We start from the raw sequence: 14,037 nt of genomic DNA on the forward strand, positions 1-14,037 counted from the left end.
CTATTCTATGGGGTTGAGACTGGACAACACAGGAAGTGCTTTGTGTGGGCATCTGTATCCTGTCTGTCAGTGCGGAAACTGTCTTAGGTCTTTACCCCACCCACCGAACTGCCCTTCATTCCTGGCTGCATGATTAGATCATCATCATCCTCAACCCAATCATCCTCCTCCTCCTCGTCATCTTTGTCGCCATGTGCTCTGCAGCCTGAGGTAAACAGTGCAGGGATGTAGTCTTGAGGAGCTGACCACCAAGGCTAACCATTTCTAGACAGGAGAAATTCCAGCTGGAGTAGAGGTGAAGACCAGGGGTCAGGGGTCAGGGGTGAAGCTGACCAACACAGGATGACATCATGGGAGAGGTCAGCCCCTGGAGGAACGTCCTGGACGAGCCTTCATGTTTCAAGTTTGAGGAACTTCATGTTGGCTGTGGAAACCAAAGCGCCTATGAGAATGAGAATGAGGTGGAGAATGGGGGAGGACAGGGGGAGGACAGGGCCTTGTCGTCCCCTCTTCTTCTACTAGTTGGTGAACACCATCAACCATACATGGTTTTTCACCCACACATTTCAGCTGAAAACTGCAGCTTTTGGAACCCAGAGGTTTGTTTTGCATATCTCACCCCCGGTCTCACCCACGGTCCTCAACAAATCCGCCAAGGCTGGGTAATGCTGTGAATGCTGTGATCAAAGGAACAATGGGAGAAAGTTCCACTGACTATGGAGATGTAATTAACAACCCCTCCGGTTTGAAACCTTCAATGGAGGGATTTGAACAATCAACCATCTGGCATCATATAAAGTGCCCTTCAGAAAAGTCTTGAGAAACCTTCCCTTTTTATTTCATTTTGATCTGTTAAATTCCTTTTTTCTCATCTATGAAATGATTGGCCTAAATCCCAAGTGCTGTCTGGCACTGAAAACTGATTCCGCTCATCCCCTTAACAGCAGACAATACATGGGGCACAGCAGACATTCACACATTCATGAGTTCAAGGGAACCACACTACAATGCAAACCTTTTAGAGGTTATCCGGTTCTCTATTCTCATGGTTTCCGTATTCAGAATGCACAGAATTCAGGGAGGCAGGGGGAGGAGAGAGGGAGGGAGGGGGAGGAGAGACAGAGGTACGGGAGGAGAGAAGGAGGCAGGGGGGAGGAGGGAAGGAGGCAGGGGGAGGAGAGAGGTAGGAAGGATGAGATGGGACATTCTACAGTGAGAGTTTTCAGTTTGAATACTCAACTGCTTCCCACACCTGGGCTAGCTACACCGGCACCTGGACACGCCACTGACAAGGTAAGTGAAGCACTTTTCAATCATTAGGTTGTAGTGTTTCCCTGTTCCTCTGTCTGTCTGGAAGTGAGACTTCCCATTGTTATGTCCCATGAACTTGTCATTGAAAAACTGTGCTGTCAGGTGTATTTTCATGTCTCTCTCTCTCTTTCAGTCCATCTCACTTTGTCCTCCACTCTCTCTGGTACACATTACACATGGGTAAAACATTACCCATGTTCTGTATTTTCAAGGATACATGTATTGTTGTGTACTGTTTCTAATTAGTTGTATCTGATGAGATTCTGTGTCTATTTGACTCACTGACAAGACATTGAAAAAAACAGCTGTTTCCTCGTTCAACCCATTCCCTCCGCTCTGCTCTCTCTCTCTTTCTCCTCTCTCTTTCACTCTCTTTCTTTCTACACAGTTTCAGTTTCAAAATATTCTCAGTCAAGAATAGTCCATTCTTAGTTGTCATAAACTGGAAACAGTTTATGCTATTTCCCCTTGTGGTGTACAAAGTATTGTACTGGTCTATACAGAGCTCTGTGAAGGGCTGTTTCTGTCTGTCTGATCTGTGAACTGAAACCACACACCCTCCACACACCATCTTTCGGCTTCCTCTGCAGAGATCTGGTGGGCCATCCAGGAAGTGTCTGGAGTTCATAGCTCTCCTCAGATGACAGGGAGAAGACTTCAGCTGCAAACGGGTTACCTGGGTAAGCTACCTGTTCGTGACCAGAGTGTTTGGTTGAAAAGAAGAGGAAATGATGTAGGCAGATTAGTTTCCCTTGGTGAAGCATATTGTCTTTGTTGTTTTTAGGAGGTTGAAGGTTAGTGTCGTTTGTGTGGTGTGGTGTGAACTGGAGATACATCGTTAACTTCTGATAAGTTGTGTGTGCAGTAGCCTTTAGTGCTAATTAGGGTCAGCTAGCAGCCTTTAGTGCTTGCCAAGGTTAGCTAGCAATGTCTAGTGCTATCCAAGCATTACAGCAAGGGCAACAATGAATAGTTTAAACAGTCTGAACAACCAGAACAGTCTAAAAGGTCAAAACAAATTAAACAGTTTGAACAGTATAAACCTTTTCAACCAGGGCCATAATCATAATATATATTGGGGGGGACATATCCCCAATATTCAAATCTGGTCAAAATGTCCCCCTCCCAATATATTGATAAAAAAATATAAATAAAATATAAATGCTACGACAGGCAACCACGCACGCTGTCCGAAATTATCATTAAAAAAAATGTAATCACATTCATAACTAAACTTAAAACATTTTCAGGGGGGGACCCTCAGACTCCCCAGCAGATTTTGTCCCCCCGATGTTGACTCCATGGCTACGGCCTTGATTTCAACCCTTTACAATTCATTTATTTAGCAGACACAAATTTGCACACGCATCCAAATACGCAAATAATGCATAAACCTGAAGCCGTTGGAGCAGTGTGAACAGGATGCCACCCATGCCTCTCTTCAGAGAAGCCCCTCAGAGCTCAGTGGTAGCTGCTCACTGGCTGTGGTGGTGACATACTTGACTGTTGGACTTACCATGCAGTAGAGCTGCTGGGAAATAACCCCTCACCCTGTGGTGGACCGGGGCTTTCACCTTCTTAACAGACGCTCCATCTATGCTTGGTCCTCCCTATTGTACTAGTACTATCTGTGCTACAAAACTGGAAATGTTTCTTGTACCCGGTGAGGAACACCTTGTTTTCTCCTGTCATGTTTCTCCCAGACCTTGGTTCATGTGGGTTGTGCTGAGGGAGGTTTTCCTTGGCCTGCTTGAGGGGCTCAGGTGCTGGCACCTCACTCAGACCACATCTCACCCAGTGTTTCAGAAGATCACATGATTGATCTTCCCTTGTCACCTTTCTTGCTTTCAAAATCTGCCGTGGATGGTGTGAAAAAGAATCGAGTGTGTTTCATAGATAGAGACAGACGGGGAAGGAGGGGGAAAGGGGGGGGGGGTATGATGGATGTCAGCAGACAGGATGATCTGATGCTGTGAGGTAACTGTAGGCCGCCAGAGTTGCAACGTCAGGTTATTTCAACAGTAAGTCTGTGCCCCTCATTGTTCCATTGTGGAAGCGGGGGGGGGGTTGGAAAGTCCCTTCATCTCAAACATCTGAGACCATCGTCCAATCCGTCAACCTATTTCAGAGAACAGGAAGTAGTGGTTAAGGCCCACCGACCAATGAAAAGTGACGGCCTGCAGTCAGAGTGTCTGGAAGCCCGCCCCCCGGAACACAGTCATATCAACAGCTCTCAGAGTAGCAGCAGCAGCGCCACGCTTTCTCTCTCTCACTCACTCTCACTCCATCAATCTAGTGTCCCTCCATCCGTCTGTGGGCTCCGTCTTTGTGGTAGGATGGTAGAGAGGGCTCACCTGAAGCTGCCATGGCTCTGTCCCTGAGGAAGAAGAAGTCCATAGTCCTGGCTACTAAGCCAAGTGTCAGGATATGTGTCAGGAAACCCAGCCACATGTAAGTCTTTCTGACCCTGTCTCACCCTTGAACTTGACCCGTCTGTCTCACTGCGGGGTACCTGTCTGCCCTCAGTTCTGGTGGAAGGCAGGTTCAAGTGAGGTTGACCGCTTGGTTGATATGTAGAGGTTTTTGCAACATTAACATTGATTGTTTTTAGTTGTTTTGAGGTTGATTTGATGTTGATTTGAGATGTGTCATGTGTTCAGGGTTACAAGGCGTTTGGTTTCAGATCATGTGTGGCTGATGTAAATCTAGTCTGCCACTCCGCTCCACTCGATGTTTCATCGTTTATCTGCAGGTGTTCAGAAACACCAAACAGGCACTAGAAATAGAAATGCTTCATACAGGAAACACCTAACCTCTCTTATCATTCCCTTCTGGACCCACACATACACACACACACACACACACACACGTATGTACACACATCCACACAGGCATGTACACACATACACGCATAAACAGTCACTCACACACACACACATACACTCACACATATAGACAAATACACATCCACCCGCACACCTGTACACAAATACACACACATTCAGTATGTAATCTAAATCTGAGAAGGAAGTCACTTGGCTGAAAGAATTCACTTGGATCTTAGCGGTTGTTTTGTTCCTGGCATAGCAGGGTGATAATGTAAAGGGAGCACCCAGGTTAGCAGTTCATGGAACAGCCCTAACCATTAAATACAACCATTAAATGGCCACATGTGGTAAAGGACCATGTTAGGGTGGTGCCCTGTCACCACAGAGAGAGACTGGAGGCAGGACTGGGCCTTGGTGTTTTTTCGTTTGCTAGGAAAGTCTTGTCTCACTCTTTCCTGTTTGCCATGATGCAACTGTGTAATCTTTTCAACGGCGTCCTGTTCACAAAAGTCATGCTCATATTAGGATGAGGGAAGTATTGCACTGTGGTGTGTGTCTACATGCAGTGTGTGTGTGTGGGGGGGGGGGATTGACCACAATACTGAAATGAAACTGTACTTCCAGAGGTAGACGGAAAGAATGTATGAGGTGTGTGAACTTAGTTTGGAGTATGTTATGTTATGTATTTGTTGTGTGTAACAGTAACATTGCACCCCAGAGAAAAAGAAAGGCCAGTCTGTCACCTATCAGATGTGATGGCAAAGAGCCTTGGGATTGGTGTCAAGGACAAGGTTTAGAGGAAGTATTTAAGAAAATACTTGAGATACTTGATACTTAGGTGCAACTGGTTTGTCAACAGGTTGAGCTGTATGTGTGTGTGTGTGTGTGTGTGTGGGAGAGAGAGAGAGAGAGAGAGAGAGAGAGAGAGAGAGAGAGAGAGAGAGAGAGAGACAGACAGAGAGAGACAGACAGAAAGACAGACAGACAGAGAGAGAGACTTGTGAAAGTAGATTCTGAGGTTGATAAATGTGCCGGAGCTGGACCTGTGTGACTTTCAAACCTCTGTTTTCATAGAAACCCATGCAGTGAAGGCTTCCATCTGGGGCTGGCAGCTATCTGGGTCGGCCTGCTAATCTGCATGCTCAATATAGATCATGCATGACCCTGTTGGGTTCATGATGTGAACCCAACAAGAATTCTTGATCTGGAATCTTTTTTGTTCCTTCCCTGTTACTCTTCAGGAATAATGGCCACTTTATCACTTTGTAGGCAGATTGCTGTTGTGTCCAGTCTAGACAAGTATATGTTTGCTTGTAAATCTCATCTTGACGGTGGTTTGTGTGTTGCAGTCACAGTGGACACACACAGTACACATGTAGGTAGGCGGACACACACGTTGATGTACAAGCCTACACTCTCTCTCTCTCACACACACACACACACACACACACACACACACACAGAGACTCGCCATGCCACACAGAGCAGACAGGAAGCACAGATCCTGCGATCCAATCAGCAGCTTGGAAAGCGCATGCACATTCCAGAGGAAACCTTCCACTTCCTGTCATTTAGTTTGCCCTAGGGTTGAGGTCTGAGATAGTAGGTTGGGTGTGTATGTTTGTGTGTGTGTGTGTGTGTGTCCTCTGCGCTCCATGCTCAGTCCTAGCCACAGAAAGTTCTAGAGTTCAGACCAGGGTTCAGTAGGCAGCAGAGCAGTGCAGAGTGAGGTCATGGACCTGTTGCCGGTGCTGCTGTCCAAGGCCAGCCAGCTGAGAGAGAACCCAGTGCTGCAGAACCTGAGGAAGAGGATAAGCAGGAGGTAGGAGCGTCCCGCAGAGGACTGGGTCGGACCCCTTTAATGGAGCTGAGCAGCGGCTAGTCAGGGTAGCTCCACGTCCACCGTGGCTGCAGGCTGTTTTACTGGACACTACAATGTCCAGGTTTAGAAGAGGTTGTGGTATGGTGGTGGTCTATTTGCATTCCACTCTCTTGTCTTCTCAGAAAGTTCTTGAATGTTGACAGGATTCAAGCGTTGTTTGTGTGTTTCGGAACAGTATCTAAGAGGTTCAGCTTGCAGAGGAAGCTAATAGACTCTTCATAACTTATCATCACGTTTCACTAGAACTCTCACTGTTTCACATCGCTGAGGGAGATGGCGCTTGTTTGTTGAACGCACGGTGCTACGGTAAATAGACTCCAGTTGTCCAGCTGTGGGTGGCATGGTGACTCAGAGCCAGAGAGACCTTGGTTGGATTTCTGCTGCGGGGACTGATGGGGGCTCAGGAGAGCAATCTCCCGGGCCTTTCTCCGTTCAGTTTGTGTGTTCTCCTCGTGCTCGCATGGTTTTCTTCCACAAAGAACCCCAACATGAAAATATGCAGACCAGATGGTCCTCCGGCCCATATCCCAGGCCAGGACATGGGGGAGAACTTGGGCTTGGCCCCCGGGCACCGCTGATGCGGCGGCCCCTCTGCTCATAGCTGCCATAGGATAGCAGCGGGGGGGAGGGGGGGGGGGATTTCTCCAGAGGAAGCTCTGTTGGACGCTATGGCAAACGCACGTGTGTTTGTGTGATGACACTTATTAAAGGTTTATTCTTCTTCCTGTCTTACATCTCTACTTCCTCTAGACAACAACCGTCTGAGGCCCTCATTTACTAACATTGCGACCGCAGTGCCTTTGCCCAACCGCAAATAGCGCACGGGGTATTTCCGCATTTTGCGTGGTATTTATCAAACCACATCCTCGTCGGGCAATCAGCGCCTTACTCCGCCCTTTAGTGTTGATTATCGCGCCGTTAAATGACGGGAGAAATTGCATGCATGTTACTGCCACTGTGGGTGATTCGAGGAAAAGAAAAAGAAGGTTCAGCGAACAGGAGATAAAAATATTGGTTCACGAAGTTACAGCTAACATTAACATGTTACAAGGAAGAAATACACCTCTCCTCCCATCTCTATGCTGCACACGCCCACTTTCCCTTATACCCTCCTAGCAGCGGTAATCTGCGTTTTTACTCAAGTGCGCTGCCTTTGTAAACACGGTTTTATGTCTTTACCTGCTATTTTACGCCTGAAATGGGCACAATCCTGTTAGTAAATGAGGCCCTGAGAGTGTACGATCTGAAAATGAACCTACAGAATCAAATTTTGAACTGTGGTTGAACCTGTACCTTTCTAAATAGATCAGAGTTACAGCTTTCTTAAAGATCAGATCTTAAAGATGTGATCCCAGTTTTGGCCTTGCTTTGAGATAGGAGCTTTGAAGCTGATAAAACGGAGTAACAAGATGTGACGTGAAGACATCTCTTGAGGCCTGGATGAGGCTCTGAACTTCACTCATCATTTATCCTCCTCTCATCTCCTCTCATCTCCTCTCATCTCCTCTCATCTCCCCTCCTCTTCTCTCCTCTCCCGTCCTCCAGCTCCATGGCTGCGGTGGAGGTGTCATGGCCGATCCCCATGAGGGCTATTGGGGCCCAGAACCTGCTGACCATGCCCGGGGGAGTGTCCTCCTCCGGGTACCTGCACAAGAAGGGAGGCAGCCAGTTCAGCCTCATGAAATGTGAGTTCACACCAGACGTCTCTCTCCAGTCCGTTTGACCCTGGCCTCGGACACACTGCTCGTTCTCGTTAAGATGACAAAGTGTCTCACTGACCTCTTCACAGGGCCCCTGCGTTACGTCATCTTGCACAAGGGGTGTCTGTACTACTTCAAGAGCAGTACCTCTGCTGCCCCACAGGGGGCCTTCTCCCTCAACGGGTACAACAGGTCAGTGCACCCCAAAACCTAACCATATGCCTTACACCACCCCACTCCACTTCAAACCTAAACTCACCCCCCCCCCTCCGCACTTCTCAACATAGCAGACACCCCCTCACTGCCTCAGAAAACTCCCTGACCTACATGTCAATTAAACAGAAAGTCATAGCATTCTCTTCCTGGGCCTCCTTCCACCCATCTCAACTTCTCAGAGCGAGACACGATCAAACCACTTCCTGGTACAACGAGGTCGCCCTCACAGCCAGCGGTGGCGACTGTGTCGTCATAGTTACTGTACGCTGCTCAAAGCCAGATGAACAAAGAGAGCAGTAAAGCCGCAAACGCCCCCAGACATGCGAGCGCCCCCCCCGTCAGCGTCTCTGTCTCTCTGGTCTCCAGGGTGATGCGAGCGGCCGAGGAGACCACCTCCAGCAACGTGTTCCCCTTCAAGGTGGTCCACTTCAGCAAGAAGCACCGCACCTGGCTGTTCTCTGCCGCCAGCGAGGACGAGAGGAGGGTGAGGACCCCCCCGCCTTCTGCCTTTGGTCTGCTCCATCGGTCTGGCTCTGCTTTGTCTTGTCGGGGCTCTGCTCCCAGCTTGAGGCACTCCAGCTGCCGTATAGCCCCTGACTGTGGTCTGTGTTTGCTCTTACCCCCCCCCCCCCCCCCCCCCCCCCCCGCCGCTAGAAGTGGATGAGGACCCTGCGCAGAGAGATCGACTATTACAACGACAGGACGGACTCCTTCGCTTCCAGGTAACCATGACCCCTGACCCCTGACCCTTAGTCTGACTGTTACCCTAGATTGGGTTTAGGGTGTTTTCTCCAGAGCTTGTGCATGGCTCTGTCACAGTGTCTTTCACCCACGCACACACACGCACTCCTCTTCGTATCTCTCCCTCCCTTAACCCTTCCTTCTTAGAAACCACTGTCTTTGTGTTCACTACATTTCCAACTTCCTCATTCTCATAAACTCAGTCAGTTATTGTAGCCAGTACCATAGCTGAGGGCGATTTATGGACTGTCATGGTATGACAGCTCTCTCTGACTGGAAAACAGGGTAACCGCTGCTAGCAGTGGGGCAGGAGGCTGTGTGTGTGATCATACAGACGTTCTGGTCAGCCATGACAGCAGTTTTGTCCTGCAGTCCGGCTCTCACTCATGACCCTAGACATGACGTTGCAGAGGTTGTTTGGGTCAACACTGTTGTGATGATGATCCCTGTCCACAACTGAAAGAAGCTAATATGGCCACTGTAGAGTGAGGACTCTCCTTTGGGCTTCTTGGGTAGCTATCTAGGTTACCATGTTCATCCGAGGTGGGTTGTTCCCCAACTCACCCCGCTGTTTGCAGTCAGCTTCCTGTCAGAGTTTGATAACGACTCATCCATTGTGAGTTATTCATCATTAGAGTCACATTGTTGATTTCATGATGTAATGACAGCAATTTCTGTTGCCATAGCGATCCAGACTCTGATGCGGACAGTTTCTATGGGTCAATTGAGCAGCCGCTGAATATAAACCCCACCCCCCACAACCCAGAGGACGGTGAGACACACCAGCCAATCTCTGCAGTGCAAACGCCAGCATGTGGTTGCATCAACCAATCACATAGGTGCAAACAGTGACACTGTCAGCCAAGTGACTTCCTTCTCTGATTTAGATTACATGGTGGAAGAAGATGAGGATGATGAGGACGATGATTATGTCAAACCAGACGATTCACCTACTTCTTCAGGTATGGGCAGGTTCTCAGGTACACACAGACACATCTACACACACATGTTCCTGTTCTTACCATGTTTGAACTTCCTGTTGTTGTTGCAGGCAAGCCAACTGCTCCACCCCCCTCCTACCCTCCCCCGCCAGTCCCAGGCCAAAACAGACAAGACTCCGCCTCTTCTCACTTCAAGTCCCTCCCCCCTCCCGTGCCCTTACCCAACAGGACCTCCACCAGCACTGTGCTCAAGAAACCCCCCCCACCCTACCCCCCGCCCAAGCACACAGAAACACCCGTCAGCAAAGGTCCCCCGCCACCTCTGCCCTTTGCCCCCCATCTCACTAAGGCCTGTTTGGACAGGAGTCCCCCCTCGCTCTCCCCCAGCCCCACCCCCCCTCCGCTCCCCCCGGCCAGCCTCAAGAAGCCGGCCCTGGGGAGGGTCTCAAACACCTTGCCCGTGGGGGGCGACCAACGAGACAGGGTCGCCGTGAGCGTGAGCCTCAAGTCCCCCGCCACCCTCCCCATCTGCAACGACCTGAAGAACAGGATGGTCCTCGACGACCTCGCCCCCACCCCCGGTTACCACGGGAACAGCCACCGAAGCTCCCCGGCGCTGGTGCCCCAGTTCCGCCTCCCAGCCCACCTCCCGCCTCCGACCCCCTCTCTGCACACCCTCGCTGTCCCCAGGATGAACCTGATCAAGGCTCCCGCAAGCCCCAAGCCCCCCCTGCACCCAAACAAGACCAGGGGATCCTCCATGCAGTAAGGGTTCTTCATTCTTCATTTACCCCCCACCCCCCTCCCAAGTGTTGGCCTGTTCCCCTAAGGCTGTTTGTCCCCCCAGAAGAGCATGTCCTGAAGGGCAGAGCTTCAGAGCCTCCATCGAGGAGAAGCCTTCACGCAGCCCAAGCCCCAGGAACCAGCCCGACTCTGATGAAGACTATGAGAATGTAAGCCCACGTAGTCTTGGAGGACAACTGGTGTGTGTGTGTGTCTGTGTGTGTGTGTATGTCTGTCTGTGTGTGTCTGTGTGTGTGTGTCTGTGTGTGTGTGTGTGTGTGTGTGTGTGTGTGTGTGTGTGTGCGCGTGTCTGTGTGCGTGTCTGTGTGTGTGTGTGTGTCTGTGTGTGTGTGTGTGTGTGTGTGCTTGATTTTGACTGGTCTGTCTTTTCCTGTTCCTGTTTCTGTCTGCAGGTCCAGCTGCCGGACTCTGTATTTGTGGACACCACAGAGACTGGCAGTGTTGAAAGGTGAGACACACACTGGGCTCTCAAGTCTTGGCAGTGACACTCACACCTTCACACCATGTCTCTTGTCTCACACCACACATTGTGTTTCTCACCCTGAGAATCAAGGGTGAACTTGTCTGGCTGTACACAGTTAATGGACGAGGCGCCATTAACGCCAAACTTTTGATCAAATTCAAAAAGCCCGGCATGCATTTCCCTTTGTCACACATCTACAAGCTCACACAAACACACACATCTACAAACACACACTCACACAAACACAGCCCTATACAGTACAGAGTTGGTCCAACAACTTGTTCTTACTCCTGATACATAGTGACAGTCAGGGCCGGACTGACCATCGGGGATACCGGGGGAATCCCTGGTGGGCCGACGGGGTTGGGATGGTCCAAAACACCGGCCCACTTCCATTACCAACCGGCCCCTCTCTCTCACATCTCCTACTATTTTCCATATTACACAGCTTGAACACGTATAATTTGCTCCAAGTCCAGTAGTAGTTTAAAATCACAGACTGGGTTTTATATTCCTCCTCGCGATCTGGCAGTGTTGCTCATGATGCCTATTTTTCAGTGTGTCCTGAAATGTGTTCTTACGGACTTCGGAAGTTCAACGTAAGAAAAGATCTCCACCTTATTAATGAACGCCTGAAAATGGGTTCCAAAATCCAAAATAATGTTCAGTGTATGGGTATTTATCCAAGTAAGCCACTGATGTGTATTGAGTGGGCAGTTCTGACAGTAACTCCCGGGCCACTTTTTTTCCTAGTCCGCCCCTGGTGACAGTATACCTCTGCCTCCTTCAGGGGAAATTCCAGAACAAGTTTTCTGGAGAGCTTCTGGTAGTTTAGCACAGCCCCCTGGTGTCGTGTTGGGGTACTGCAATCAGAGGAATTCCCCAGATCACAGAAGGCATTCTTAACACATAATCCTGTCCTTAAAAAATAACTTTCTATTATATCATTATACAACTTTGTTTCATAACAGGATGTTTAAAGAAAATTGTGGATTTCCATCGGATGGTCTCTACTGTATCAGAAACTCTGGAACAAAAACTTCAAAGGTAGACACACACAAACGCATTTACAAGCAAACACGCACACACAAACGCATACCTGTACAGACACACACACACTGTCATCATCATAGTGACATGACTACTTCCAGGGAGATATTCATTAGAGTCATGAGTCTGAGTCATTTGGATGTTGGTGGGATGAATCCTGTTGTTGTGCTTTAGGTTCTAGTGGTGTGGGACGTCAGTCTGAACAAGGCCAGAAACTACCGTGTGTTTGAAGAGGTAAAACCACACTGGTCCTGTGTGTGTGTGTGTGTGTTGATTTAGGATTATGTCCCCCTGATCACACTGTGTTCAATCATATTTGTTATTGTGTCACATTACATCTGTGTTCTTGATGTTGGCATTATAGTGACTCTGTGTGTGTGTGTGTGTGTGTGTGTGTGTGTGCATGCGTGCGCGCGTGGGTGGGTGTGTGTAGATGTCACGCGTGTTCCTGGAGACAGACATGACCTTCCCGTCTCTGGCAGCTCTAGTGGAGCACTACTACATTCACCCACTGCCCAACCACGGCTCCCTGTGCCTGCAGCAGCCCTACGGATACACTGTCCCCAGGTGACCCGGACCCCCGATCCTCCATCCTTCCCAACCACGGCTCCCTGTGCCTGCAGCAGCCCTACGGATACACTGTCCCCAGGTGACCCGGACCCCCGATCCTCCATCCTTCCCAACCACGGCTCCCTGTGCCTGCAGCAGCCCTACGGATACACTGTCCCCAGGTGACCCGGACCCCCGATCCTCCATCCTTCCCAACCAGGGCTCTCTGTGTCTGCAGCAGCCTTGCCGATACACTGTTCCCAGGACACACTGACCCTTGACCCTACACCGGGTGTTGCCCTGCGCTGTCGACCCTGAATCTGGAGGACCAACCTGGCATGAGGGGGTGTGGACTGTGAGAAGTAAATGATTACTTCCACACAAGGCCTAAAAGTGCCTTGCTCAAACACAGCAAAGGTGCCAAACATTTCACATCATTTCAGTCCAAACACATTTGTCTTGGAGACTAAACACACACACCAAAAGGACCAGTCAAACCCTGCAGTGTGGATGGTGCCTCACCAGGGGGACCTTTGGTCTTACGGGATAGTCTTCAAACCACCTCAGCTAGCTGTGCTGACTGCAGCCAGCCCTGGACTTGCTGGCAGTGCAGCAGGGAACCACCAGGGAGCAGCCTGGAGCTACAGTAAACACAACTCCAAACCCAACTCCAGTGACTGACTGATACACCTCACCTTGGTTTGTTATGGAAACAAACACTATAGAAGTCGATGCTGTTAAACACAAACTAGGGCTGTAGAACACAACAGAGCTAAATGGACTCTACTGGACTTCCACAGAAACACTGTTTCTAATGATATATTCACACGTTTACTGTTGCACTATATACTACTGTATATATTTGACGAACTGTTCCTGTACATGCTGTAAAATGACTTCTGTAAAGTTGTAAATATACACTTTTTATATTCAGTGTGTTGTTTCATTGTTCGAGTGAGTGAGGTGCAAATCACAGAACAACCAGCAGGTAAATGTGCTCCACCATGCCTGTCCTGTACAGGTAAAGGTCTATGTGCTCCACCATGCCTGTGCAGGTAAAGGTCTATGTGCTCCACCATGCCTGTCCTGTGCAGGTAAAGGTCTATGTGCTCCACCATGCCTGTCCTGTGCAGGTAAAGGTCTATGTGCTCCACCATGCCTGTCCTGTGCAGGTAAAGGTCTATGTGCTCCACCATGCCTGTCCTGTACAGGTAAAGGTCTATGTGCTCCACCATGCCTGTCCTGTACAGGTAAAGGTCTATGTGCTCCACCATGCCTGTCCTGTACAGGTAAAGGTCTATGTGCTCCACCATGCCTGTGCAGGTAAAGGTCTATGTGCTCCACCATGCCTGTCCTGTGCAGGTAAAGGTCTATGTGCTCCACCATGCCTGTGCAGGTAAAGGTCTATGTGCTCCACCATGCCTGTCCTGTGCAGGTAAAGGTCTATGTGCTCCACCATGCCTGTGCAGGTAAAGGTCTATGTGCTCCACCATGCCTGTCCTGTGCAGGTAAAGGTCTATGTGCTCCACCATGCCTGTGCAGGTAAAGGTCT

General features: G+C 49.5%; 1 protein-coding gene across 5 annotated transcripts; it reads left to right on the forward strand.

Annotated features, from left to right (window-relative positions):
- Positions 1-1,198: 1,198 nt before the first annotated feature.
- On the forward strand, positions 1,199-13,405 carry sh3bp2 (SH3-domain binding protein 2). Of its 5 annotated transcripts, none has more exons than XM_047045757.1 (14): positions 1,199-1,293; positions 1,902-1,991; positions 7,567-7,706; positions 7,811-7,913; positions 8,304-8,421; positions 8,592-8,659; positions 9,365-9,450; positions 9,566-9,640; positions 9,730-10,384; positions 10,467-10,572; positions 10,816-10,871; positions 11,858-11,933; positions 12,111-12,170; positions 12,370-13,401. In XM_047045757.1, exons 3-14 carry the CDS (start codon positions 7,571-7,573, stop codon positions 12,505-12,507), a joined length of 1,677 nt encoding a protein of 558 aa, XP_046901713.1. In that variant the 5' UTR covers positions 1,199-1,293; positions 1,902-1,991; positions 7,567-7,570; the 3' UTR covers positions 12,508-13,401. The 5 variants fall into 5 exon arrangements, with proteins under 5 accessions (XP_046901713.1, XP_046901710.1, XP_046901709.1 ...); XM_047045753.1 differs by lacking the exons at positions 1,199-1,293; positions 1,902-1,991 and adding an exon at positions 5,645-5,961 and having other exon boundaries at positions 12,370-12,456; positions 12,539-13,405; XM_047045754.1 differs by lacking the exons at positions 1,199-1,293; positions 1,902-1,991 and adding an exon at positions 3,542-3,762 and having other exon boundaries at positions 12,370-13,402.
- Positions 13,406-14,037: the final 632 nt, after the last annotated feature.

Source organism: Hypomesus transpacificus, chromosome 22, assembly GCF_021917145.1.
Source record: "Hypomesus transpacificus isolate Combined female chromosome 22, fHypTra1, whole genome shotgun sequence".
NCBI lineage: Eukaryota > Metazoa > Chordata > Actinopteri > Osmeriformes > Osmeridae > Hypomesus > Hypomesus transpacificus.

What these genes read in the sequence shown, in the direction of transcription:
- sh3bp2 (XM_047045753.1), top strand. Translation starts at nt 5,873, where the DNA reads ATGGACCTGTTGCCGGTGCTGCTGTCCAAGGCCAGCCAGCTGAGAGAG. An exon ending in CGATTCACCTACTTCTTCAG is followed by an intron (nt 9,641 to 9,729) that starts GTATGGGCAGGT and finishes TTGTTGTTGCAG; the next exon opens with GCAAGCCAACTGCTCCACCC. An exon ending in CTGATGAAGACTATGAGAAT is followed by an intron (nt 10,573 to 10,815) that starts GTAAGCCCACGT and finishes TTCTGTCTGCAG; the next exon opens with GTCCAGCTGCCGGACTCTGT.